This window comes from Rhinolophus sinicus, linkage group LG05 (genome assembly GCF_036562045.2).
Source record: "Rhinolophus sinicus isolate RSC01 linkage group LG05, ASM3656204v1, whole genome shotgun sequence".
NCBI classification, from domain to species: Eukaryota; Metazoa; Chordata; class Mammalia; order Chiroptera; family Rhinolophidae; genus Rhinolophus; species Rhinolophus sinicus.
The window spans coordinates 62,334,085-62,360,298 of NC_133755.1; the positions used below are offsets into that span (position 1 = coordinate 62,334,085).

The following is a 26,214-nucleotide window of genomic DNA, read 5'->3' on the forward strand; positions in this document are numbered from 1 at the left end:
AGCAGTACCGGTACCTCCCAGTTTCCTCCGGTATAATTTGTCCCCTTCGGCGACTCGTAGAGAGCCTTGGGTTCGGTAACAGCGGCGCTCTCGATTGGCTGCTTCCGGCGCCCTCGATCGTGCCTAGCTCCTGCGCTGGGCGACTCGGCCGGTAGTGGCGATGTCTGGCCGGTCCAAGAGGGAGTCTCGTGGTTCCACCCGCGTGAAGCGCGAGTCCGAGTCACGGATCAACTCGAGTCGCGTCAAGCGGGAGCGAGATCGGGAGCGGGAGACCGAGGTGCCGAGCTCCCGGGGCAGTCCGGTGCGCGTGAAGCGGGAGGTCGACCCGCCCAGCACGCGCGAGGCCCCGGCGCCCGTCCTCCCGGCCGTGCGGGTGAAGCGGGAGCGCGAGGCGGACGAAGACTCCGAGCCTGAGCGGGAGGTGCGAGGTGCGCGGGGCCGGGCTGGGCGCGGGCTCTACTGGCGCGTTCTCTTTTTTTCTTTCCAACCTTCCCGGGGTGGGTCTGGAAATCCACGCTTTCCCAGTGTCCGAGACCCGACTCGATTGGCGTCCTAATGAAGATACTACTATTCTTAATAATAACTATAGTTACAAGATGTCTAACGACAACGACACTTTCCTTTATCGAGTGCCTCACGCGGGCCAGGCGTTGTGCTTATTATTTTACAGGTGTTATGTCCTTCAGTTTTTATAAAACACCCGAGGATTGAGTCTTGCTGTAATTTCTGGAATTAAGACTTTTCAGATTTGAGAGCCTGAGCTCAGGTCGCCTGCACCCTACTGCCCTGTTCCAGCCCTGTAGCAGCCAGATCAGGATTGTAATCCTGCCTCTCAGTCTCCAAGGCCGGTTATCTGTATATGAATATACTCTTATATTAACTCTTACATTTTCTTGCTCAGCGTCCTGTATTTGACATTTTTGTATCACACACAGGATCCAGAGTAGTACCTTGCTCATAAGTGCTTGACAAATATTCTTTGCATAATCTAGTTAGTAATTTCAAGGTATTCTCTAATTTCCTTTGCTTACTTTGTCAGCCTCAGATTTCGCTTTCTTTAGAAGAGAAATTGTTTCTTAGATGTTTTGCATAGTTGTGGTATGGAGATTGTTTTGTCTGGGACACACTTGGATCCCAGTTGTTACGGACTTGTCTTTTTAGTTTTCATTTTATTTTTGTCATGAACTAGATCACAGGTACCAAGATGTACTGAATGTAACGCAGAAGTACAGTGTAAAGAAGTGTGTGGATGTACATTCTTAAATTTGCTTGTTAAGAATTGTGAAGGGTCTGAGATTTTATCCTATTTGCAAGCTACCAAGTTAGGCTGCTTTCCTTTTATGCTGAAGGAAGACATGGGACTATTGGGCCTGAGATGGTTTATTGTTACAGCATTAACAGTAACCAGAGTATGGTATTGGTGTCAGTTCCCCAAGTCAGTTCCTACAATGCGACATGAAGCGAACCCAGTTGGCCCAGTGGGTGGCCCGACAGTAGACGAATTCTGAGCTTCCAGAGCCCGAGTCTTTTATAATAGGCTGTGAGCTTGCCTCCCCTTTGCTCTGTAGGGAGATAACTATTTCTGTCTTCCAAGGTTGTTCACTATATAAACATCCTTGATAAGATCCTCTGGATGGAGTTAGTGCCTCTATTCACAGTATGTGCAGAAACACGAGAGACCCATGGAGAATTGTTTCCTAACACTGTCAGCTTAAGAAGTGGTACATAACCTCGGAAGCTCCCATAGGCTCCTTCTTAGTTGTATATATGCCTTCCTTCCTTGCTTAGGTAATCACTATCCTGAATTTTATTCTAATCACTTCTGCTTTTGTTGTTTATAGTTTCATTTTGTATTTGGTATAAGTGGAATCATACTGTGTAGTTTTCTGATTTACCTTTTTTTTTGTTTAGCTGGCCATATTTTTGAGGTACATCCAGGTAGATGGCTACATAGTGTTCCATTAATGATACACCAGAATATAGTTTTCCATTTTATTTGTGGTGGACATTTGGGTTGTTTCCATTTTGGGCTCTTCCAAGTATTGATGCTGTAAATATTTTTTAGTAAAGTACTCCTGGTGCATGTGTAGAAAATTTCTCTAGGGTATATAAATAGAGAGATTGCTGGGTCAAAGGGTCTGCATATTTTCAGGTTTGCTCTTGCTGTATTATTTTCCAAGAGGCTGTAACAGTTCTCGCTCCCACCAGCAGTGCACAGGCATTCTCATTGCTCTACGTATTCGCCAGCATTTGTGATTTTCTGATTGTATTTTTTCCCCTGGTAGGTGTGACATACATCATTGTGCAAGATTTGCATTTTCTTGATTATTGATGAGGTTGAGCATCTTGTAATATGTTTGTGGGCTGTGTTCCTCATTTTATTGTGTTGTCTGTTTTTTTTTTTTAATTGCTTCACCAGATTTCTCTATGTAATCTGCAAACAAATCATTTGTTGGTTATATGTGTTTCAAATACATTCTCTCTGTGGCTTGTTCCATTAGTGGGTTTTTTTGGGTGTTGCCGGGCTACCTGTATAGGAGCTCCCCTTGATTAGTTTTGCCTGTTTCTTTGTTTGTACTGGTAGTTGCCCCCGAGTACGGGTTTCCCATTTTCACAACCTGTGGTGATTTTCCTTTCAGCAAAGAATGGCCGTGTGGATTCCCAGGACCGGAGGAGCCGCCACTGCCCGTACCTGGATACCATTAACAGGTCAGTAGGACAGGGATGCCGAGGGCAGCAGAGGAACAGCGGAATCTAGGCAGGAAGTTCTTTGGAACTTCCTGTTAATCTTACTATTAATCTTTGCTCTTCAATTTAAAGTGTCAGAGGGCATGTTGTTTTAGGGTGGGCACATGCATAAGAGCTTGTAGCTCATTTTGAATTCGTGTGATGAAATATCAGGATACGTAGTGTCAATGATAATAGCAACTTAAAATATTTATTGAGCACCCACTATGTGCTAGGCTCAACTCTAGATGCCTGGGATTTAGTAGAGAAAAAAGAGACAAAAATGTGTCCTAAAGCAGTTAGTTACCTCATCCTGATACCCTTTTTTCTGATCCCTGATGGCATCTCAGGATTGTTTTCAGTTTACACTCTAGAGGCACAAGCCACTGTGGCTGTTGAGCACTTAAAGTGTGGCTTGAGGGACTGAATTTTAAATTTTATTTAATTATTTTAAATTTAAGCACCAATAATCGTGTGTGGCTAGTGGTTCCTTTATAAAAGAAATTTTCATTTTTTTATGTCCTACCCCTATTCTCTTAATTTGGAATGCTGTTGGGGTCCTGTTTCTATAGTGCTGCTGTAACTTTTCCCACAGAGAAAGTGACTGCAATGGAATGTTCTCAGTTGGTTGTAAATACTAAAAAGAAAGAGGGTCAGTGGCATCATGTGTCTGGTGGAGGGAGATACCTTGCTTGACACTGCTTTGGGCCTGGTGGTGGAGGTGCCGTGGGAGGCGTAGTTAATGTTGCCATGGTTTACATGTGGTTATTGAGTCACTCGGCATTGCTGTCCTAATGCTGTGTGACATCGTGGAACACGGAGCCTGCGCTGCTTCACTCGGGTGCGCTCCTAGCCATCCATCCCGATTCATTGCTTTTCTTTTGTTTTGGTTCTCTTAGGAGCGTGCTGGACTTTGACTTTGAGAAACTGTGTTCCATCTCCCTCTCGCATATCAATGCATATGCCTGTCTGGTGTGCGGCAAGTACTTTCAGGGTAAATAAATGTTTGTATGATAAACTTGCTACGTTTTAAAGAAAGTAAGCTGCTGTCAGGAGTCATGTCTAATCCTTTATTCCCAGGAAATTGGAATGCTCTTAGAAAATCAATAGGAGTTTCTCTGGTCAGAACCTGAATGAAATGGAGAAAGAACTAGTCCTGTGAAAGTGAAAGACAATGTAGGACATCTCAAAGACGGGGTTATTGAATCTCTGTTGTTTTCTGTACTTAATGTCTTTTTCTGAGACTCCTTTGACTCTAAGGACTTTTTCATTCTGTTCTTTTCTGGAAATGTATTATTTCAGTTTATTCAGATCAGGCAATTGCTATGTATAGTATAACAGAAGATTCAAAAGAAATGTAAACTACATTCCTTGCTCTTAGAAGGATCTTATCAGTAGTCAAGGTTAACGCATAATACAATCAGCGAACAATATGAGACCATACAGATCACTGCTAGGCTGTTTGGCACTGAGTATAAATAGGGACAATAGAAGATGAAATATGCAAAGATCATTGGTAGCTGGCGTGTTTGTGTTGAGTTCACGGAGGAAGTGGAGGTGGGGCTTGGACTGGCGGAACCTATAGGGATTGAATGGGTTAAGGCAGGTATTCTAGAAAAGAGTGGCAACAGCGATCAAAGGTCCATTAGGTGCAGGATTGTCTTGAATGTGGACAATTGGAAAATCCAGGACTGAGTGATGATGGACTGTTGATGATGACTATCGCAGCGTATGTATATGTGTGTATGTGCATATCTGTATGTATGTGCATGTTTTATATTTAACACAGAAATTCCTAATTTCTGATAATATATAAGATTAGCTGGCATGTATGTACGTATACATGTACACACACACGTATATCATATTCATACATATGAAATTAGTTTTCCCAACCAATGTCTCATGCCATCCAGGGAATAAAGTTAACTATTGTGCTGTTCTTTCTTGGTAACTTTAGTGATGAGACAATTTATGGGGGAGACTCACTTCATGGATGGCATCGTACTTTGTTTTCGGTAATATTAACACCTTCCAGTACAAAATAATGAAAGGAACATCCAACCCGATCTGTTCCTTGCTGGAATCTGCCCTTCTCTGCAGCCTGTCATCCTTCCCTACAGGCCGAGGTTTGAAGTCTCACGCCTACATCCACAGCGTCCAATTTAGCCACCACGTCTTCCTAAATCTCCACACGCTCAAGTTTTACTGCCTTCCAGACAACTACGAGATCATCGATTCCTCGCTGGAGGACATCACGGTGCGTGTCCCACAGGCCCAGTTTGGAACCAGCAGTGCTCCTGAGAGCCACCCCTGGGATCCTGGGGTCTCCCCCACCCAGGGGAAAATCTTAGCCCTTTGGTCTTGGAGACACTTCTTTCCCTTTGGAAGGAACCAGGGAAACTGAGTAAGGAGGTCAGGATTCATAATTATGGCCTGTGGTCTGCAACCTAGCCATCATTTCTGCTCTTAATGTGGAAGGTTAGGACTGAAAAAATACAGCTACTTACTAACTGGGGTGAAAGCATTTTAGTGAAATAAATTATCCTTCCAACTTGGAGTAGGGATGTGAAGCGGGCCTGGTGTAAGATAGCTCCTAGCTCCTTTTGACATGATGTGGCCAGAAGGGCCAGTATGTTCCATCTCTGTGCTCTGGTGTGTGACCTGGGCCAGGAGTCATTCACTATACTTAAGTGGAAGATCCTCTCGAGCTTTGATTAATGTTGGAACTTTTGATTATTAGTTTCCTTTTCAGCAAGTGGCTATATATTCATTGTGCTGAATGCTCCGTTCTCAAGGAAAGCTTGGTGTTCAGAGTGTTTGAAATACCACTTAATGCTACTTTTATAACTCTCATAGCCATGTTAATAGACGGAGTTAAAGTGGTTATGGACAATGTTTACAGAGGGAGAAATAAATTCAGGGTTTCAAAGGGACTTAGTGGTGACCTCTGTCCAGCCTGTGATACCCTGTGTGGCTGTAGGACTGGGGACATTCTGCTCCTGCCTCTCTGACCCCCCGAGTCGTGAAGTCTCAGTCCTGGTGGAGGAGCTCCTGCTCCTTCCTGCACGACGCCCATGTGCTGGCTCTGTGACGTCCCACCGGACACTCAGGCCTCTGCTGCTTCAGTGTCCGCAGCTTCTGACAGTCGTTTATCATGGGGTTGGCTGGACCTGAGATTTGAGGAAAAGCCTGGGATTCAGTGATTTTGGATTAAACACAGAGAAAGCCTTCTGTGTTAGTCATGTGGGAGAGCCTATTCCACGTTACCTGCCTTTATACCTGTTGTTGGGAGCGCTTTGGGGGTGTGGTGAGACAGTCAGGACCAAAGTGGTTTTTGTTTTTGGCAGAAAGTGCTGTTCCAAATATATCTTGTGAACTCTGTAGATAGCCCTAAAACAACTTAGAGTTTTCTTTTGCTTTGCAGTATGTGTTGAAGCCCACTTTCACAAAGCAGCAGATTGCAAACTTGGATAAGCAAGCCAAATTGTCCCGTGCATATGACGGCACCACTTACCTGCCGGGCATTGTGGGCCTGAATAACATAAAGGCCAACGACTATGCCAACGCTGTCCTTCAGGTAGGTGTCCTTCAGGTAGGCTCCAGATGGGACAGTGAGGGGAAGGGGTAACCCAGGAACACCGGAGGTCAGCCAAGTACTGACTGCCTTCCGGTAGAGTGCGGTCAGATGGCCCCCAGGCCCCGGGTCATACTGAGGACTCGCCCTGAGTATTTATTTGTTCCAAGTAGAACATTCCTGTGTGTGCTCAAGGTGCTGCTGCCAAATGTGGAGCTCCTTTCCAGCCTCTGGAGCTGCCAGGGAGTGAGGGGTAGAATCTGCGTGAGGCCTGGCAATACCTGATGGGAAACACACATGCTAGGTGATGCATTTTTTTTTTTTTTAATGGTGTAGACATTCATTGTGCCAGCTGTCGGATGTCTCGGTCCTGCCGCTCTGCTTAAGCCCCTAAGTGAGAAAGGCAGAAAGCCAAAGTTGTTCTAATTATAATTAAGTTTTGTTATTTTAAAAATTACATGAGTAATATTTGCACATTTTAGAAAAATTAGAAAATGTTGGTAAGTGTAAGAAAACAATTTTGTTTCACCAAAAAAATTTTTTTTTAATTAAAAATATTATAAACATTAACACTTATTGTCGGGGGGGAAGATGTAGAAAGTATAAAGTGAAAGCTTAATTCCTTTCTTTCCTTAGTATTCTGTCCTGGGGGAGTCAACAGTATAGGAAGTTCTTTTTATTTATAAAACTAAGTAGGTGAACAAATCCTCTGTGATGATGTTTCCACTAAAATAGGATTGAATGGTCCAAGTACTCCGTCTGGAGACTGGATAATTTCTCTCCCAGGACACCCATTATTATTTGTATTGTTGCTGAAGCCAGAGCGTGGATAACTGAGAATTAGGATAAACTTTATCCATACTCTTTCACTTTTGAGAACCAGCTATCTTTTTTTGAGTAATTACTCTCTAAGCGGGAAGTCCTTGTTTCTTTAGCTGCACTAAGCTTGTAGGGGCTTTCCTCATCACCACTAAGGTGAGGGTGCTCTCGGCACCCTCAGTTGTCTTCCCCAGAGATGCCTGGGTTTATTGTATCTAGCAGAACCCTGTGTCCTCTCTAAATGAATTACTTTGCCAAAGAAAGTTGTACTCCTACTAAGCCAGTGCTGGTGGGGACTCAAGAACCTGTCAAGAAGGACCTGGGGGGAGACTACATTTATTTAGAGTCTGTTCGGTGATCTCCCCCCAGTTTTGTAGACCATACTAATGAGTATGTATTCCTGCCTGAAGTAACATGACTGGTCTGTATCTTTTTGCTGAATGAGCTAGAGTTTATTTTTGTTCTAAACCTTTTGACCATTTTCCGTCATCACAGAGTACATTCATTTTTACATACAGTTGTGTGGTTTTATTACCACTCTCTCAATATCACATTGGGGAAAACAATAAACTTTATTAAGATGATTTTTATATTATTTTAATGTGCAGTTGAGAGATGGGGAAGCTGGGGTCTCCAGATAGTTCTCCCTCAGCCAAATGGATGATGGAGAGCATTTGGGCTTCTAGCCTTCGATTCCTTATGAGTCCAAACATAGTCACAGGCTTAATTAGAGTAAACCAGGGAAATGATTAAGTAAGCTGGTCAGTGGATAGGGATTTGAATACCTTTTTCAAAAAACCCCTTTGCCTTATCCGTGTCAGTGAAGTGTCTGCGGAACTGGACTTTGTATGAAACGCAGTACGAAGGATGTTGCTTAACATGAATTCTAAATAAAATGAGCGTTTACTTCTGACTCTTAAAGGCTGTCACAGGCACAGCTCTATTAGAACTTTAGTTGGAAGAATGTGGCTCCCAGAGGTCCTGCAAAGGGGCTTTGGATTAATCAGATTGTTTGACTTCTAGGCTCTGTCTAATGTTCCTCCTCTCCGGAACTACTTCCTGGAGGAAGACAATTATAAGAACATCAAGCGTCCTCCGGGGGATATCATGTTCTTGTTGGTCCAGCGTTTTGGAGAGCTGATGAGAAAGCTCTGGAACCCTCGAAATTTCAAGGCACATGTCTCCCCCCATGAGATGCTTCAGGCTGTTGTCCTTTGCAGCAAGAAGACTTTTCAGATCACCAAACAAGGTAAGGAGCAAGCCATTCACGTTTTTTGACTTTAGGGCAACAAAACTAGTTTGATGAACAAATTTACTTCCACTGTGCATTGAACCTTATAGTAGCCAGAGGGAGTGTCCAATGGAGAGTGTGGTTAGATTCCTCACTCGTTTTTCATCAGTCTTCCCTGCTCAGATTCCCAAGAGGTTTCAGGTGGCTAGAAAATCTGTCTTATGGGTAAACCAACCTGTATGGCTCAGGTGGAAACCAGGAGGCTGGGAAAGACACCAACCCTTAGTAAGCACCTGCCACCTTTGCTACTCATTTTGTCATGCTGCAGACTAGAATACTGATGAGCCATTTTAACAGTTTTTATCCCTCTAAATCCAGTTAGTTACTGCCATGTGAGTGAAGTGGACACGTGGCTCTGGACGTCATGTAGTATCCTCTAGCATGCATGTCAGTCTACTCCCCATTCATTCATGATGCTAGTAGGTTTTAGAGCTGCAGGGATAAGAAACACAGGTTTTCTCTTCTCTAGTGGAGGAGATAGTTATGTCACACGGTGATTACAGGGTGTTAAGTGCTGTGTGGGAGGGAGCGTGGAGCAAGGACCCCAGTGGAACATGTGGGAGGTGGGCCAGGTATCAGAGGAGGAAGAGACACCTGAGTCTTAGGTAGAGGAGGAGACAGGTCAGGGCGCTGCAGGTAGAGAGGACACTGGACAGACGCATGGCAGTGTCTGGCCCAGACAGATGATTGCAATTAGCTGGACCCTTGGGTTCCAGCGGAGAATGACGAGAGCTGAGTGGAGGTTGGAGGGAGGGACCAGATTGGTGGGTTTCTGACACTATATGACACTATATATGACACTATAAGGAACTTGACATCAATGGGGGGCCAGGGAAGGCTTTTTAAGCAAAGATAAGGCATCAGATTTATGTTTAAAAACATTATTCTGGCTGAGGAGTGACTTAGAGGGGAAGTTCAATAATGGCTTTTGGTGGGTGATGAGATTTGGAATAGAGATGAGAATCGAAGGTCCTACTTGGATCAGAGAGCTTGACTTTGAAGAGTGCCAGCGTTTAATGGCCAAATAGAGGAGGCCACCCAGGGGATGGGATGGTGTGGCCCAAGAGGCAGGAGGAAACCGAGAACGTGGAGTCAGGCCAACCAGCATGTGGTTTGGGTTATCATACTGTCTCCCGGCCCTGACGTGTCCCTCCTTTCCTTCTTTTCCAGGGGATGGAGTTGACTTTTTGTCCTGGTTTCTGAATGCTCTGCACTCAGCTCTGGGGGGCACAAAGAAGAAAAAGAAGAGTAAGTGTCATTTTGTAGAAGGGAGCTGTTTTTGTTTGCTTCCTTTTAAGAACACTGCACTTCCCATCCTTTTCTAATTAACTGTTTGTCTTTTTGTGTTAGGGTGGAATCTATGGACACATGGGTTAAATTTTGTTTCTAAATAAGTTCCTCTCCATTTTTTATTATTAGAATGTGGTTCTATGCAATGGCATTTTTAATAAGTGGAAATGGATATAACTGCGCTCTAGAAATCATGACCCAGTTTCAAACTGAAGGGCTGGGTAGTGTGTGACAGACTGCTAGTCTTCTGGCGGCGCCAGAGGTAATAGGAGGACTCAGTGGCTGGCTTGCCTGGCCTGTAAGTTGACTGGTCATGCAGACTGAAAAGCTAGTTCCTTGCCTTGGGCCTGTGTTTGGAGAAATGAGCCGGCCTTCCTACAGATTCTCAGATTTTACGTCCCTTTGTCCCTTGGCATCCATGCTGGCTTAGCGGTAGACATTGTTTATGAATGCCATCAGCTCAGACTGCCGAGCGAGGTGAATGATTTTGGAGACCTGATGCCGTTTTCTTCCTGTCCTCTCCTGTGTTCTCGGGGTGGTGGTGTTTCTTGATGTGGGATTGTAGCCTGGCGCTTCTTCTACTAGCTGGGCCTGTACCTCTACCAAGTGTCTTCAGTCCGTGCGTGTCCTCTGAGTTCTCAGACTTGTGTCCTGTGAGGATTCTAGAACCCTGTTGTACATTTTGCCTCAGTTGTTTGGTTCTGTTCTGCTCCATCCCTGTCATTTTTCCTTTCTGCCCAGTGCATGGTGGACGTGGTCTCCCTTGCAGGCAGCATGTGGTAGTGGGAAGTTCCTTGGATGTGCACTTGACTCTTGAACAACACGGGTTAGGGGTATCGACCCCCTGTGTAGTTGAAAATCTGCGTATAACTTTTGACTCCCCCAGAAGTTAACTACTAATTGCCTACTGTTGTCTAGAAGCCTTACCGATAACAAAAGTTGATTAACACGTATTTTGTATGTTATATGTGTTATATTCTGTATTCTTACAACAAAGTAAGCTAGAGAAAAAATGTTATTAAAATCATAAGGAAGAGAAAATACATTTACAGTACTGTACATGTTAATTTTTCTCTTACGGTCAGGCCCTATGCTAGAGCGCCAGTGGGCATTTTCTGGAGAAGACAAACATAAAATTACTTACACAAATAATTACAAAGCTCCCAAGGTGGTATACATTACACAAGGACTTTGTTTAGTGACAGCTTTGGGTCTTAGGCTGGAAGATGCTGGTTTAGTTCAGAAATTTAGAAGTTAGGACTAGATTTTGGAAATGCTTTCCGACCTGACAGAATTTGCATTTTGACTTCTGTTTTGCGCAGCCATTGTGACTGATGTTTTCCAGGGCTCCATGAGGATCTTCACTAAAAAGCTTCCGCATCCTGATCTGGTGAGTGGGTTGAACCTGAGTCACAGACTGATTTCAATTGCCTGAGGGGATGTAGGGTTGACAAAGAGATTCTTAGAGACCCAGGAAGAGGTTCTACCGGACACCTGCCAAGAGGTAGTTCCCTCAGGTTCTCAGCGGGTCATCGTGCTTAAGCTGGGGAGTTAGTGGTCAGGTCGGGTCTGCTGGTTTCAGCGGTCTGGCCACTGGGTGGCGCTGGCGTGTTTTTTCAGAAACAGGTAAGCCTTCTAGATCATCTAAAAGCTTTTAAAATAGTCTGGAAATTAAGTAAAATGTCTCTGAAGATGGAAGCCCATTGGTTCTTGCATTAATCTAACCAGGTGGTGCTACTGCACGTCAAACTGCCCAGTCTGTTGACTTCACGTCAATATGAAAAGAAGAGGATATAAATGTACAAAAGCATTGTTTCTGTCTGGTGATCTCCTGCTGCTCACACTCCTTCCTCCTTTTTGTTTTCACTCACTTTTAGCCAGCGGAAGAAAAAGAGCAGCTGCTCCATAATGACGAGTACCAGGAAACAATGGTGGAGTCCACCTTTATGTACCTGACGCTGGACCTTCCTACTGCCCCCCTCTACAAGGATGAGAAGGAGCAGCTCATCATCCCCCAGGTGCCGCTCTTCAACATCCTGGCCAAGTTCAACGGCATCACTGAGAAGGTAGCCCATTTTCACACCTGCCCTGTTAATACCCCTTTCTGTCCCTTGACTGTGTCATTTTCTTTTTATGCTTGGAAATCACCACATGTATGTAATGCATTTATTATAAAGTGTATTATCTTTAGCGAGCCTCCCAGACTCCATGCTGTTTCTACTGATCGTCCCCAACTCTTAACTTGAATTACAGTGCCCTCTCTTGTACTTCTCATATGTGCCTTTAAATCTTCTGCCTCTGGTTGGTATGGAGGAAGGAGAGGTATTTAGAACAGTAGAAACTCACAAAAGTAGGAAAAACTCCAATATTTTTTTAAAAAAATAACATCATTATTAAAGTGGAAAAAGAAAACCAGAACTGAAATAAAAATAAAATGAAATACTTTATTCTTAGTATATCAAGTTAAAAGCTTCTTTTTATCTGCTGAGTTAACTGTTTCCTGGTTTAATTCCCTTCTTCATCCCAGACAGATTTAATCCTTTTTGGTTCTTTACTGGGAGAATTTTTTTTTTTTAAACCCAATGCTTCATTCCAGACTCTTTCTGCTCTTTTTCTTTTTCTTTTGGCTTTATATATGTATATATGTGTGTGTGTGTGTATTATTAGTGTCATGTGTACTAAACAACATAATGATTAGACATTTACACCCCTTATAAAGTGATAACCACAAGTCTACTACCCATCTGATACTGTATATAGCTACCGTGTTTTCCTGAAAATAAGACCTAACCGGAAAATAAGCCCTAGCATGATTTTTCAACATGCTGTCCCCTGAACATAAGCCCTAATGCATCTTTTGGAGCAAAAATTAATATAAGACCCGGTTTTATTTTCAGGGAAACACGGTATTACAATACAATTGACTATATTCTGTATGCTGTACTTTACATTCTGCGATTATATGTATGTACATATGTATATATATATATACATATATATATATATATGTATATATATATATATATATATATAAATAAATATGTTGAAATTGAATATTATTTTTTGTTAGTTTCAGGTGAATAGCACAGTGATTAGGCATTTATATAATCTATGACGTGATTCCCCCGATAAGTCCAGTACTCATCTGATACCCTACATAGTCTCTACAACATTACTGACTGTATTCCCTACACTGTATTTTACATCCCCATGACTATTTTGTGACTACTAATTTGTACTTCCTAATCCCTTCGTTTTTCTCACACATCTCCCAACCCCTTCGTATCTAGCAGCCATCAGTTTGTTCTCTGTATCTATAAGTCTGTTTCTGTTTTGTTTGTTTGTTTATTTTGTTCTTTATATTCCACATATAAGTGAGATCATATGGTATTTGTCTTTCTCAGTCGGACTTATTGCACTTAGCATAATACCCTCTCGGTCTATCCATGTTGTCACAAATGGTAAGATTTCGTTCTTTTTTTATGGCAGAGTAATACTCCATTGTATAAATGTACCACAATTTCTTCATCCAATTGTCTATTGATGGGCATTTCAGTTATTTCCATATCTTCGCTATTGTGAATAGCACTGCAGTGTGTGCATATATCTTTTCGAATTAGTGTTTTGGATTTCTTAGAATAAATACCCAGGAGTGGAATTGCTGGGTCATAAGGTAGTTCTATTTTTAATTTTTTGAGGACCCTTCATACTGTTTTCCATAGTGGCTGCACCAATTTGCAGTCCCACCAGCAGTGCACAAGGGTTCCCTTTTCTCCACATTCTCGCCAACACTTGTTGTTTGTTGACTTAGTATTAATGATAGCCATACTGACAGGAGCGAGGTGGTATCTCATTGTGGTTTTTATTTGCATTTCTCTAATGATGAGTGACGTTGAGCATCTTTTCATGTCTGTTGGCTATTTGTATGTCCTCTTTGGAGAAATGTGTTCAGGTCCTCTGTCCATTTTTTAATTGGATTTTTTTTTTTTTGGTGTATGAGTTTTTAAAATAAATTTTGGATATTAACCCCTTATCAGATGTGTCATTGGCAAATATATTCTCCCATTCAGTAGTATGCCTTTTTGTTTTGTTGATGGTTTCCTTTGCTATGAAAAAACTTTTTAGTTTGATATAATCCCATTTGTTGTTGTTTTTTGTTTGTTTGTTTCCCTTGCTTGAGAAGATATATCCAAAAAGTTATTGCTAAGAGCGATGTTCAAAGAATTTATTGCCTTTGTTTTCTTCTTTGAGTTTTATGGTTTTAGGTCTTACATTTAAGTGTTTAATCCATTTTGAGTTTATTTTTGTATATAGTGTGAGAAAGTTGCCCAATTTCATTTTTTTGCCTGTGTCTTTGCAGTTTTCCCAACACCAATTATTGAAGAGACTATCCTTACTCCATTATATATTCTTGCCTCCTTTGTCATCGATTAATTGATCATAGAAGCGAGGATTTATTTCCGGGCTCTCTATTCTATTCCATTGATCTATATATCTGTTTTTATGCCAGTATCATCTTGTTTTGATTATTATAGCTTTATGGTGTAGTTTGTTATCAGGGAGTGTGATACCTCCCACTTTGTTCTTTCTCAAAATTTCTTTGGCTGTTTGGGGTCTTTTGTAGTTCTGTATAAATTTTAGGATTAGTTGTTCTAATTCTGAGAATAATGTCATTGATATTTTAATAGGGAATTGCATTGAATCTGTATATTGCTCTAGGTAATAAGAGCATTTAACAATATTAACTTTTCCAGTCCATGAGCCTAGTTATATCCCTCCATTTATTTGTATAGTCTTCAGTTTCTTTCTTCAGTGTCTTACAGTTTTTAGAGTACAAGTCTTTCACTTCTTTGGTTAAATTTGTTCCTAGATAGTTTATGCTTTTGGATGCAGTTGTAAATGGGATTATTTTCTTAATTTCTCCTTCTGATTGTTATTGGTGGATAGAAATGCAACAGATTTTTGTATATTGATTGTCCTGCCACTCCCTTCTGTCCTGTAAAGTTGCTGCTGAGAAATCAGCTGATAGCCTTATTGGGTTTCCTTTGTATATAATTTTTTTGTTTTTCCTTTGCCTCCTTCAAGATTATGTCTTTAACTTTTGCCATTTTAATACAATATGTATTGGTGTGGGTCTCTTTGTGCTCATCTTGTTTGGAACTCTGTACTCCCTGGACCTGGATGTCTGTTTTCTTTCCCAGGTTAGCCATTATTTCTTTAAACAAAATTTTCTGGGATACTATAATGTGAATGTTTGAGTACTTGATGTTATCCCAGTGACCTCTTCTAAATTATTTTTGTTTAAAAAAATTTTTTTTGTTGTTCTGTGGTTGATTTCCACTAGTCTGTTTTCTGGGTAATGTTCTTTTTTTTTTTTTTTTTTTTTAATGTTTATTGGGGTGACAGTTGTTAAGTTAGTGTTCTGTATTAGCTAATCTGCTGTTGATTCCTTTTAAAGTGCTTTTTATTTTTTTCCCCATTTCAGTTATTGTGTTCTTCAGTCTTCTTGGTTCTTTGATTCTTTATGTTCTCCCTAAATTCCTCTATTCTGCCCTCAACTTTGGTGAGCATCCCTTATGACCATTTCTTGGAATTCTTTATCAGGCAAATTACTTGTCTTCGTTTCTTTTGGGTTTTTTTCTGCAGATTTTTCTTGTTCCTTCATTTGAGAGATGTTCTTTTCATTTGGTTCGACTTTCTATGTTTGTTAATATGAATTAGGCAAAAATACTTATCTTTCCTAGTCTTGAAATAGAAGTGGTCTCTGTGGAGGCTGTGTGTGCTTGGTGGTTTTGGCAGGCTGGTGGGAGCCCAGTGGGTGCCTGAGGGGTCCAGGCCACTGGCTTACCGAGCTGGAGCGGCTCTGGGTAGGGAGGCCAGTGTGTGTGGTGATACTCTGTTGATCCTGTTTGCTCCCTTTGTTCGGGGGGTCAATATGGGCTCAGGCGATGTGTCCAGGAATGCACTGTGGTGACCTTACAGGTAGGTCAGAGCACCTGGATGGAGCTCCTGCCCACCCTGTGGTGGTGGAGGGGGGTGTAAACAATGGAGTTCACACACCTCTGACCCTGGAGAAATTCTACAGTCCCCAGAGAGCTCCTGCAGCTCCCCAAGCTTCTGTGTACAGTCTGTCTCGTTTGTTGTACAGAAAATGGTCTTGTGAAGAAGCGACCTCCGTGTCGGCGTTATGTGCCAGGTAGTTTTGGGAAGCTGGTTGGAGTTGGGCCGGTGCTTATAGTGACTGGGGCACTAGCCTGCTGGGCTGGCGCAGCTCCCAGAACGGAGGCCAGGTGCGTGAGGCCCTGGTGTTCCTGCTGGTTCCTCTGTTTGGAGGCAAAAGGCTCCGGGCAGTATAGCTAGGAACACACTGCATGATCTTGCAGGTAGGCCTAAGCACCCTGATAGAACTCTCATCCGCCGTATCGAAGAGTAGGGGGACGGAAGCAATGCCCACCAGCTCTTCCATCCTGGAGCGTTCCACAGCTCCTGAAGGGCTCCCATGGTTTCCCAGCCTTCCTGTTAGGTCTCTTTCTCTTGTTTGTTGTTCAGAAGCTATTCATTCAGCCCTCATTTGTCTTGCTGGAGGAACTGTTCTCTGTATACGTGTACTTTGAGTTTGTCGTGGGAGGGAGCTTGTTCAGCATCCTCCTATGCCACTGCCATCTTGGAACTCCCATTGTTCCGGCAAACACTGGAACTTAGCTTCCGCTGGGGGAGAGTGAGTAATGCTGACATCTTGCGTCTCCTGGGAAGATAATTCTCTGCGAGCCAGGGAAGAGAGCCCTGTGCTCTCTGTCTGGAGAGGAGTTTGTCTCACTGAGTTAGGAGGGAGAGGAAGGGACAGGTCTCGGTTCAAGCACCACAGACTTATTTTTCTTACTGAATTAGGTTTTTTTAGTAACATTTTAGAAAAAAAATTAAAGAAAAACGTTTTCTTTAGTAAATGTTTCTTCATTTGCTTTATGTCCTTAGGACCAATTTGCAGAGAATTTAAATGGTGGCAATGGTTGTGGTTTTTTAAAAATAATTTTCACCAGTTTTGTTGGTGCACAGCTCTTTGGAGATACTCATGCTATAACGCTGGAAGTGAAACTTACTTAGTATTTTAGAAGGTCATCCCGGTGGTTTTGGAGTATGTATATCCTAAATTATTTTTGTTGCATCCTAATTTTAAATTAAAATATTTTCTTGGGAAGCTTGGAAGTCCCTGAAGGGATCTATTATTACCTACAAACTCATCCACTCCAGGGAGGGATGTTCTCATTGGTATTTCCTCACTGGTTATGATTAGTTTTTCACTGCTATCTCTTTAGGTTTTCCTGTACAGAATTGTGTCATGTTAAGGAAAAATACGTTTATGTGCACTAGTTTTTAAGCCTCTTGGGCTGGAGAAGATGTCCTGGGTCCTCCACCATTCCATCTCCTCAAACATGCTGAGTGAGGCCTCAGTAAATGTTACCTGACATATTGCACTTGACCCATGAGTCTTGGGGACCATTGGGGAGGAAGGAACGTGGACTGTGTGTTGACACCTCTGCTGGAATACCCTCAATGATGAGGGTACCTTACAGCTTCAAAAGTACCTGTTCCATGCATCTAATGGTCAGGAAGTTCTTCCTTATTTTGAGTTAAGAGAGACTTGCATGGTTTTAATTCTGCAACTTGTATCAAATCTTCTTCACTTGACATTTTTGTTTTCCTTGTAGAAACAGACAGCGACATTACTGTGGTCAGAGATCAGCACTATGGTCACGTGCTGGCTGGAACAGGTTGAGGTGTCTGAGTCAGCCTTAGCCAGAGTGCTCTTCCGGGACCAGGTGTCTTGTGAATTCTCAGTCAGGCAAAATTGTATTAAAAAAACCAAACCACAACAAAACGAAACTCATGCCCTGGCTCTAATACTCCAGCACTAATTTGATAATTTTCTTTCCGTCTTTAGGAATATAAGACTTACAAGGAGAACTTTTTGAAGCGCTTCCAGCTTACCAAGCTGCCTCCGTATCTAATCTTTTGTATTAAGAGATTCACTAAGAACAATTTCTTTGTGGAGAAGAATCCAACTATTGTCAACTTCCCTATTACGTGAGTATTACCCTGCTTCACGTCTTCTTATGGGGAGTGAGCCTGAATTTCTTTTCATATTTTTGTACCACTATGAATTTTGGACTGCTACCTAGACTACCTACACTACATAAGTACGGGTTTTTATTGGAAGGCTACAAATAGGTTAGGAGCCTCAAAGATAGATGTTTACCTGGAGTCTGTCTTCCTTTTACTTTCCCTCCAGTTGCTTGCTGGGAATTGTAGTCTTCAGTGTAGGAAAACCAGTTAATAAAAGTAGGGTAGAACAGGTAGGATTCTGCCTGGCCTTGGAGGTAATCCTGAGCAGTTAGAATCTGTCCAAGTATTTGTTGGTTGTCGTATCTTCTCACACACTAGTTAGCCATGGACAGTGGGGATGACTCCAGGTTTGTTTTCTCGTCGTGGGGTCCTTCTATCTTATTTTTTTCTCCAGAGGGTAAAGTCTGGAATGTGTCCAATTTCTCCCTATTGATGAGGAAGTTACAAATTTTGATGTATGGTCTTATTTTTAATTTACCATGCAGATGTCTTTTTATGAACACTTATGAGTATTTTAATGGAAAATTGGGAGGAGGTGGTGTGCCAGTTGCTTTTACTTTGTCGCCTTCTAACTCAGAGAGCTCCTGCAAGAACTTGTCAGGGTAGGCAGTTGGCTTTCAGTTCTAAGAGACGCAGTTTTTCACACACGGAAGAAGGTATCTCTGAGAACATGGAGAAACCTGGTGGCATGGCTGGCAGGAAGAAATGTGGGTCTCTGTGTGCTGGCCTTTAGTTGAGGTAAGAGTGGAAACCTGAGAGTTTCTTATTGAGAAGGCTTTGGATGGATGTATGATAGGATTAACATGATGTTTGGTCCAGTCGTGCTTTTTTTTATTATTAAAGATTTTATTGGGGAAGGGGAACAGGACTTTATTGGGGAACAGTGTGTACTTCCAGGTCTTTTTTCCAAGTCTAGTTGTTGTCCTTTCAATCTTAGTTTTGGAGGGTGCCGTTCAGCTTCAAGTTGTTTTCCTTTCAGTCTTAGTTGTGGAGGGCGCAGCTTAGCTCCAGGTCCAGTTGCCGTTGCTAGTTGCAGGAGGCACAGCCCACCATCCCTTGCGGGAGTCGAACTGGCAATCTTGTGGTTGAGACGACACGCTCCAACCAACTGAGCCATCCGGAAGCTCAGCGGCAGCTCAGCTCAAGGTGTCGTGTTCAATTATTTAGTTGCAGGGGGCGCTGCCCACCATCCCTTGCGGGACTCGAGGAATTGAACTGGCAACCTTGTGGTTGAGAGCCCACTGGCTCATGTGGGAATCGAACCGGCAGCCTTCGGAGTTAGGAGCATGGAGCTCTAACCGCCTGAGCCACCGGGCCGGCCCCAGTTGTGCTTTTTTAACCTTCACAAAGTATTGTGGCAGCTGTGATGGACAGATTCTCATCTCCTTCTCTCTTCTTTCTCCTTTCATCCCCCCTCCATTACCCAGTTGCCCAAACTACACCATGACTGCCAACTATATTCTTTGGAAATAGTTCCAGTTCTTAATTCTGTGTAGTGTGTAAGAGGTTAGTATCTAAAATTAAAGAGGTATGAGTTCTGGGCTGTCCTAGCTGTGTGACCGTGGGCGGGTCATTTGCATATTTTCTGGATGTATTCTCTCATGGGTAAAATGAGAAGCTTGAGCTAAAGGTACTTCCAGGTATAACATTTATTATTTCTGGTTCCATAATTACCAAGAATCTGAGAACAGTTGAGGATAAGCATAGAAAACCTTTGTAATTAGAAATAGAGGAAACTTTCTTTCTCTCTTTCCCCGTACTTTTCGTCCTGTTCTTCTCTGGCATCTTGTTTGTACGCGTTGTTCTACACCATTTTCTATAAGGACTTGAGCATCCTGGATTTCGGTATCTGTGGGAGGTCCTGGAACTAGTCCCTTGCAGTTACTGAAGGACAACTGTAGTTAATTTTCTGGGAGTCAAACAATATACCTGGATTTTCGACTGTGCAGGGGATCAGCAGGCCTCACCTCCACGTTGTCCAAGGGTCAGCTGTATGTCTTGACTAGTCAGCCCTGCAGAGAACGTCAAATTGTGTGACTGATTCTGGAAACCTGCACTTTAATTACTTTGTGTACTGTAATTACTTTTACAGTAATTTGGTTTTAGACTTGCAAAGTCCCCATTTCTTGAAAAAGATCCTTTTCATACATGATTCTTCACCTGTGTTTCATTTATAATACATCTTTTTTTTTTTTCCAGAGACCTATCACACTTGCAGTAATTAGGTGCCCTCTGCTCATTTGGAGATAGGGTTTTTGGAGCAAAGATTTAAAGTTTTACTTCCAGCTAATTAGGCATTTTCTAAATTGGACTGTTCTGATTGGAAGATGACTATGATTTGCTCCTTTGGCTGTTTTCTAAAACAAAATGATGTGACATGTATTCATTCCCTTTTGCCAATTAAACAGTTCTGGTTCAATCATAAAAACGAGTATAAATAAATACTCCTGCAGATTTGTCCAGGACTCGTTCAGACAAGTCCAACAGCTGTTGTTAAAGCAGAGGAGACTAGCGCATGGACAGTCAGCTCTTAGCAGCGGCAGGCAGGTTGGCTATCTGGAGCTCGCATAGATTTCTTCAAACTCATAGTGAAACTGTCTTTAGCAATGAAAATGTACTGCAGTACTATTAGTCTGTAGAAATAAATAGCTGTCACCAACAGACAGCTGTACAGAGATTGGAAATATGATACCATCTCTCTTATTCTACCTTGTATTATTTAAATTTTTATAAGTATTTGTAGGCTACAAAAAGATATATTTTTCTTGAAATTACGTAGTTAACGTATTCTTTTTTTCTTAATCAAAAAAACACACAATTTTTTTTTAATTGGGGAATATTGGTGAATAGTGTGTTTCTCCAGGGCCCATCAGCTCCAAGTAGTTGTCCTTCAATCTAGTTGTGGAGGGCGCAGCTCAGCTCCAAGTCCAGTCGCCGTTTTCAGTCTTTAGTTGCAGGGGGCACAGCCCACCATCCCATGTGGGAATTGAACCGGCAACCTTGTTGTTGAGAGCTCGCGCTCTGACCAACTGGGCCATCCGGCCGTCCCTCCGGAAGCTCAGCCGCAGCTTGTTGTCTTCAATCTATTTGTGGAGGGTGCAGCTCACTGGCCCATGTGGGAATCGAACCAGCAACCCTGTTGTTCAGAGTTTGCGCTCTAACCAACTGAGCCATTCGGCCATCCCGTTAACTTATTCTCTTAATATTCACATTAACTGTCAGTCTGTTTCCCTATTTAACTATTTGAAAGTTCTTAATAACTGTCTTTGTACAGTCTTCACAGTGAGCATTTATTATAACACTTTCCTTTGCAATAACAGTATACATTTATACTTCAGTTGGTGGATAGAGTTAAATAAGTAAAACACAAAAAGATTTTATTCCAGGTATGGCAAGAATGCTTTTCTATATTTGAAAGTGAATGTTCAGGTATTAGAAGTAAATTTGATGTTTCCAAATCCTAGTGGAAGGAACCTTTTGACAACCAAGTAGGTCACATAAAGAAGGGAAAGCCAGGCTGCGAAAGGAGGAAGAAGAATAAAGCTGGAATCAAAAGCAGGAGAGAGGGCAAGTAGCTCTCTTAGATCCTGCGTCTTCTCCTGTGCCTGGTTCTAGCTGCATTCCTTGGTCTGTAAACCTTGAATACATTCCCCTTTTGTGCTTCGGCTACCTTGTGTTGGTTTCTGTTACTTTTAACTATTCCACTTGGCTAAGAGAAAGACAATCAGATAAAGAAGCAAGTTCCCAGAAATTCAAAGAAAAAAATAAATCGGGACTATCTGCCTGGTTTGCCGTATTGAAGCTGTTACCGTGATTACGTATATACAGTGGCAACCACGTGATCATGTGCTCAGGCCTTCCAGAGCCTGAGGCCAGAGATCCAGTGTTGCCTGAGCCCCGCGGCAGAGGGTGAGGCGGTCACACCTGCTGTCTCACTTCATCCCTATCATCTCAGAGATGGCGACTCTCATTCTCAGAGTGTGGAGGAGCCTTAGGTTAAGCATCTGCTTAAACTCACAAACAGCTCGGAGGTGGCAGAGCGCTGATTCTAGTTCAAGTCCGAATGACTCCTGGCCCTGCATTTTGTCTGTGAGACATGCTTTTAAAATGTGCCTTTCCCTACAGCCAGTCTTTCTAGTTTGACACATTTTTATGGCAAATTAGGTGAATTTCCACAAACCTGGGCTTCCTTGGATCTGCAAGCTTACCTAGATCCAGTGTCCTAAAATGGGGTTCAATAGCTTTGTGATCCGTTTGTGAAGGACAGTCTCCCTAACCTGGTGGCCTGTGTCTGATCTTCTGGCTTTATTTTCATTCTTACCAGAAACGTGGATCTGAGAGAGTACTTGTCCGAGGAAGTACAAGCAGTGCACAGTAATACCACGTATGACCTGATTGCCAACATCGTGCACGACGGCAAGCCCTCCGAGGGCTCCTACCGCATCCACGTGCTTCATCATGTGAGTGCTGCTGCCTTCTCGTGGCACGGGGGCGGGGGTCACTTCAGACGGCAGCTCCCTTCAGTTTGCTCTTGCTTCACCTGGACTGTGGGATTCTGCAAGTAGTAGAGCTGTCAGTGGGTAGTTTAAGGCAGTGGGTTTCAATTTTGGCTGCAGGTTAGACTCACCTGGGGAGATTTTAAAATTCTGATACCGGGGCGCCAGCCCAGGCCAATTACATTAGAACCATGTAATTTGTGCCTCTTGGTTTTCAACTGTGGTGGAGGCCAGGGATGCTGTGAAATACCCCACAGTGCACAGGCAGCCCCCACAACAAAGAATTCTTTGGCTGTAAATGTCAGTCAGGGTTAAGAGACTGCATTAGATTATCTGGAGGTGGGAACCAAGCATCATGAAGTTTGAAAGTTCCCCAGGAGGTTCCACTGTGCAGCCGGGTTTGCGAACCACTGCCCTAGACGCGAGCCTTACCACCAAAGTGGGATCCTTGGACCAGTGGCATGGACATCATGAGAACATCAGTAGGAATGCAGAACCTCAGGCCCCACCCAAACCTACTGAAACGGAAGCTGCATTTCCACAAGGCCCTCTGATCGGAAGTTACAGTTTACTACGAAGTCTTGGTTCCCTGGAGGCTCCCTTTCAGCTGAAAAATGTTGTGAATTTTTCTTCAGCTGAAAAATGGATGAAACACGTACTGAAGATATATTTAGTATCACATTATTAGCACAGATTGTCCTAATTTGCTTAGTCTTCTGGGACTAGGGGTTTAACAGTAACTAGTGCTGTTTACCAAGCACTGCCCTGTGCACTGGAAAGTACACCAAGTGCTGCACGTATGTTCATCCTATTTATATCCTTGAAACACACCTCCAAGCTGGGTGTCACTACCATTGTGTCATGCAGGGCGGCCTGCGGGGTCTCTGGTCCCGCTCCCCACATAAGAACGCAGGATATGGTCAGGCCAAAAAGGAATACCCACGGGGCCAAAGATAGGGGACTATACCACTATAGTCTCGCTGGTGGCTGGGTTGGAGACACAGGAAGCAGGAGCCACACAATCCACAACCCACCGTCTGTTTCTCTGCCAACCAACCAACCTCACTTGCTAACTGCAATTCGCGCTTGCTAGCTCAGCCACCATCTTCTTGCTAGCCCCGATTTTTTCTGCTAGCGTAGCCACGGCAATTATATTAGTGGCCAATGGCCCACTGGTTACAGCTGACGGCCAACTAGCCACAGCTGCTGGCCATCTAATCACAGTTGATGGCCATTTACTACCTGAGTGAGCACCTTTCCACCTGAGGCCGAGAGCCTGGGAACTGCACTCCTGGCTCTGTCCCCACACATTGTTTCACAAATGAGGAAACCTACGCTCAGAGTTTTGAGTAATTTGTCTACTGAAGTCAGTAGAATTGGGATTTGAACCCAGATGCTTGGTTTCACCCTGTTGGTAACCAGACCTCATACCGGGAACTGGGACTTGATTATGTAATCCTGAGCGTGTGTTATGTTTCCTGTATTGTGAACTATTGGAGTATTCGGAATGTTACATTTTGTATGTCTTTGGCATTTGTTAGAAGTTTGGATAGATTACGCAGGTGAGCTTCCAGAAGTGCCTCTGCCATAACCAGAAATCTCTTTTCCCGTTGTTTGTGGCAGCATGAAGAGGTAGATTTTGTTGTATTTTGCAGCACTGGTTTTGTGCACCAAAGGGAGTGAGTACGATGGACAGTGTTCACCAAGGACACTTTGACTGATTGTCGCCGAGTTCCCTGAGGTGGAGGGTGGAAATGCCCACTTCTAGGTTTTTCCAGTAGTTAACACGACACCTCCTAGGGGAGTGTGCCCAGTCGTCATTTCTGAGCAGCAAGGAGACACCCTAGGTGAGGATTAGAGGACTTCTTGTTTTTTCTCTTTATTGTCCACCTAAATTCTTCTTAAAAGGTATACAGTGTTTGGACCCCATTATACTTAAAAGATTCCTTAGGAGTAATTGTGTTTGCCAAGGTCAGCACCCCACAAGCCCTTTAAGTTGAGTGATGCCCCGCAGAGGTCATGCACCCTCTTCCTTAAGACTCTGGCTGGATGATAGACTAGTGGCTGTGCTGATTTTTCTAACTTCTGACCCTTCCTTGTGCACCCTTTTGGTTTTAGGGAGCAGACTAACCCAGGCCTCATACTTTTTTGCAGGGGACGGGCAAATGGTACGAGTTACAAGACCTCCAGGTGACTGACATCCTTCCTCAGATGATCACACTGTCGGAGGCTTACATTCAGGTGCGTTGGCCGCAAACTTAGTCAGTGCTGAACGGATGGGGTGGGGTTAGTGAGAGGAATGATGTGCGTGAAGGTAGGAAGTGGGACTGAGTTCGAGCCTTGGTTGGGCTGAGGGCCCGTTGGGATACCCAGAGGGGCAAGGTTATATGGCCTTGAAAGTCCAGGAGTGATTTTCAGAGAAGAGAAGGGCACGGAAGCATGGAAGATTTATGAGTGAGCAAGGAGGTTATGTGTATGGCCAGGTGAGATTTGCAGCGGTCTGTGACCTGGTTTCAAGGAAGAAGAGCCTGGAGTCATCAGGACACCAGCTAGGAGTCCGCTCTGAAACTTTCTGCAGTTCTCTGTTAGATTGAGAGCTGGTGGAGCAGAGTATCTCTGTCTTCTCTTTATAACTGCCCTAGTACCTGGCGAAGAAGGAAGACTGAGACTAAGAAAAAGCTACAGCTTTATAAAAAAGAGGGGAGACTGTTTTCATTCTAGAAATAACTTTTAGCAACTTTGTCTAAGATTATAGGCCTGACTATGAGTTCTTTCTTTTTTAAGAAGGGCGCAGCTCACAGTGGCCCATGTGGGGATTGAGCTGACAACCTTGGTGTTATCAGAACTACGCTCTAACCTCTGAGCTAACCGGCCACCCTATGAGTTCCTTTTTAGAAAGGGAGTTCGGAATAGGAAGTAAGACAGCAAGAGGGGGATGGGTGAAAAAGTGAAAATTGAATGAAAGGGAATTTTCTGAAAGATTGAGTTCGTTTCAGGAGACTTTATAAGTGGAGCTACAGGCTGTCCATTGTCTAAGGTAGAACAGGTATTTGAGAAATATTTGTAGATTGAATGCCAGGTCCTAAATATCTGTTCATTTCTTACAGATTTGGAAGAGGCGAGATAACGATGAAACCAACCAGCAGGGGGCTTGAAGGAGGTGTCTCAGGCTTTGCTTTCAGGGGCTTTGGCTGCAGCTGTAAATGAGAATACTGAGTATGGGCTGACTGGCAGTTCCCTGGGTCAGCACAGTATTTGTGGGTTTCGAATCACACCAGAGCACCAGCGGGCCCACCCACCTGGGATGGCTCTGTGCTGTCACCAAGCTGTTCTTAGATCAATTTCTTGTGGATTGATGTTCCTTTTCCTTCCTATCTAGCTCCCCTCTAGCTTCAGCAGGCCAGAACTCCTTTACAGATGTTTGTAATTTATTTCTGAGTTACTGGGAGTATCTGAAGGACAAGACACTTTCTTCTAAGCATCAAAGCCTCAGGATTCCAGGAATAAGAACATGAAGGCAGTAACATCCTTCTTCGATCATGGGTAGATAGTCTTCCTGTGGTTCTCTTCATTTCCTGACTTTTTTGGAATGAATTAAATATTTTCCTGTTTTTAAATCAGCCTCTTGTTTCATATCCTTCCCTTAGTAGCCTAAGGGAAGGAATTTTTTTGTTTGTCTGTTTTTTTTAAGGCTCGCAAACTATACCCTACAGTTTGTCATCTGGTGGATATCATGCTTGTGTCTTCCTGGCGTCTTGTGCATGGTGTGTCAGTTCAGATACATTTGTCTCTGAGTAACAAAATATCTGGTTAAAAGTGATAAATTATAATTATGCTTTATAAGAAGTCTGGATATCTTCAGCCTGTAGCGCAGGACTGCGTGAGAGAAGAGG

At 43.2% G+C, this 26,214-nt stretch overlaps 1 protein-coding gene across 2 annotated transcripts in view; it reads left to right on the plus strand.

Moving 5' to 3' along the window:
• USP39 (ubiquitin specific peptidase 39) overlaps positions 1-25,938 on the plus strand; it is a 34,490-nt gene extending 8,552 nt beyond the window's left edge. Inside the window, exons 1-13 of one of the 2 annotated variants that reach the window (XM_019714541.2) lie at positions 47-428; positions 2,640-2,709; positions 3,627-3,721; positions 4,851-4,987; positions 6,155-6,307; positions 8,147-8,372; positions 9,585-9,662; positions 11,027-11,094; positions 11,582-11,770; positions 17,644-17,786; positions 22,150-22,285; positions 24,476-24,562; positions 25,429-25,938. In XM_019714541.2, coding sequence (XP_019570100.2) covers positions 161-428; positions 2,640-2,709; positions 3,627-3,721; positions 4,851-4,987; positions 6,155-6,307; positions 8,147-8,372; positions 9,585-9,662; positions 11,027-11,094; positions 11,582-11,770; positions 17,644-17,786; positions 22,150-22,285; positions 24,476-24,562; positions 25,429-25,476 — 1,698 coding nt within the window. In that variant the 5' untranslated portion in view covers positions 47-160 and the 3' untranslated portion in view covers positions 25,477-25,938. Of the gene's footprint in view, positions 1-46; positions 429-2,639; positions 2,710-3,626; positions 3,722-4,850; positions 4,988-6,154; positions 6,308-8,146; positions 8,373-9,584; positions 9,663-11,026; positions 11,095-11,581; positions 11,771-17,643; positions 17,787-22,149; positions 22,286-24,475; positions 24,563-25,428 lie in introns of those variants that run through there. The other variant, XM_019714542.2, reaches the window with a different exon arrangement.
• Positions 25,939-26,214: the final 276 nt, after the last annotated feature.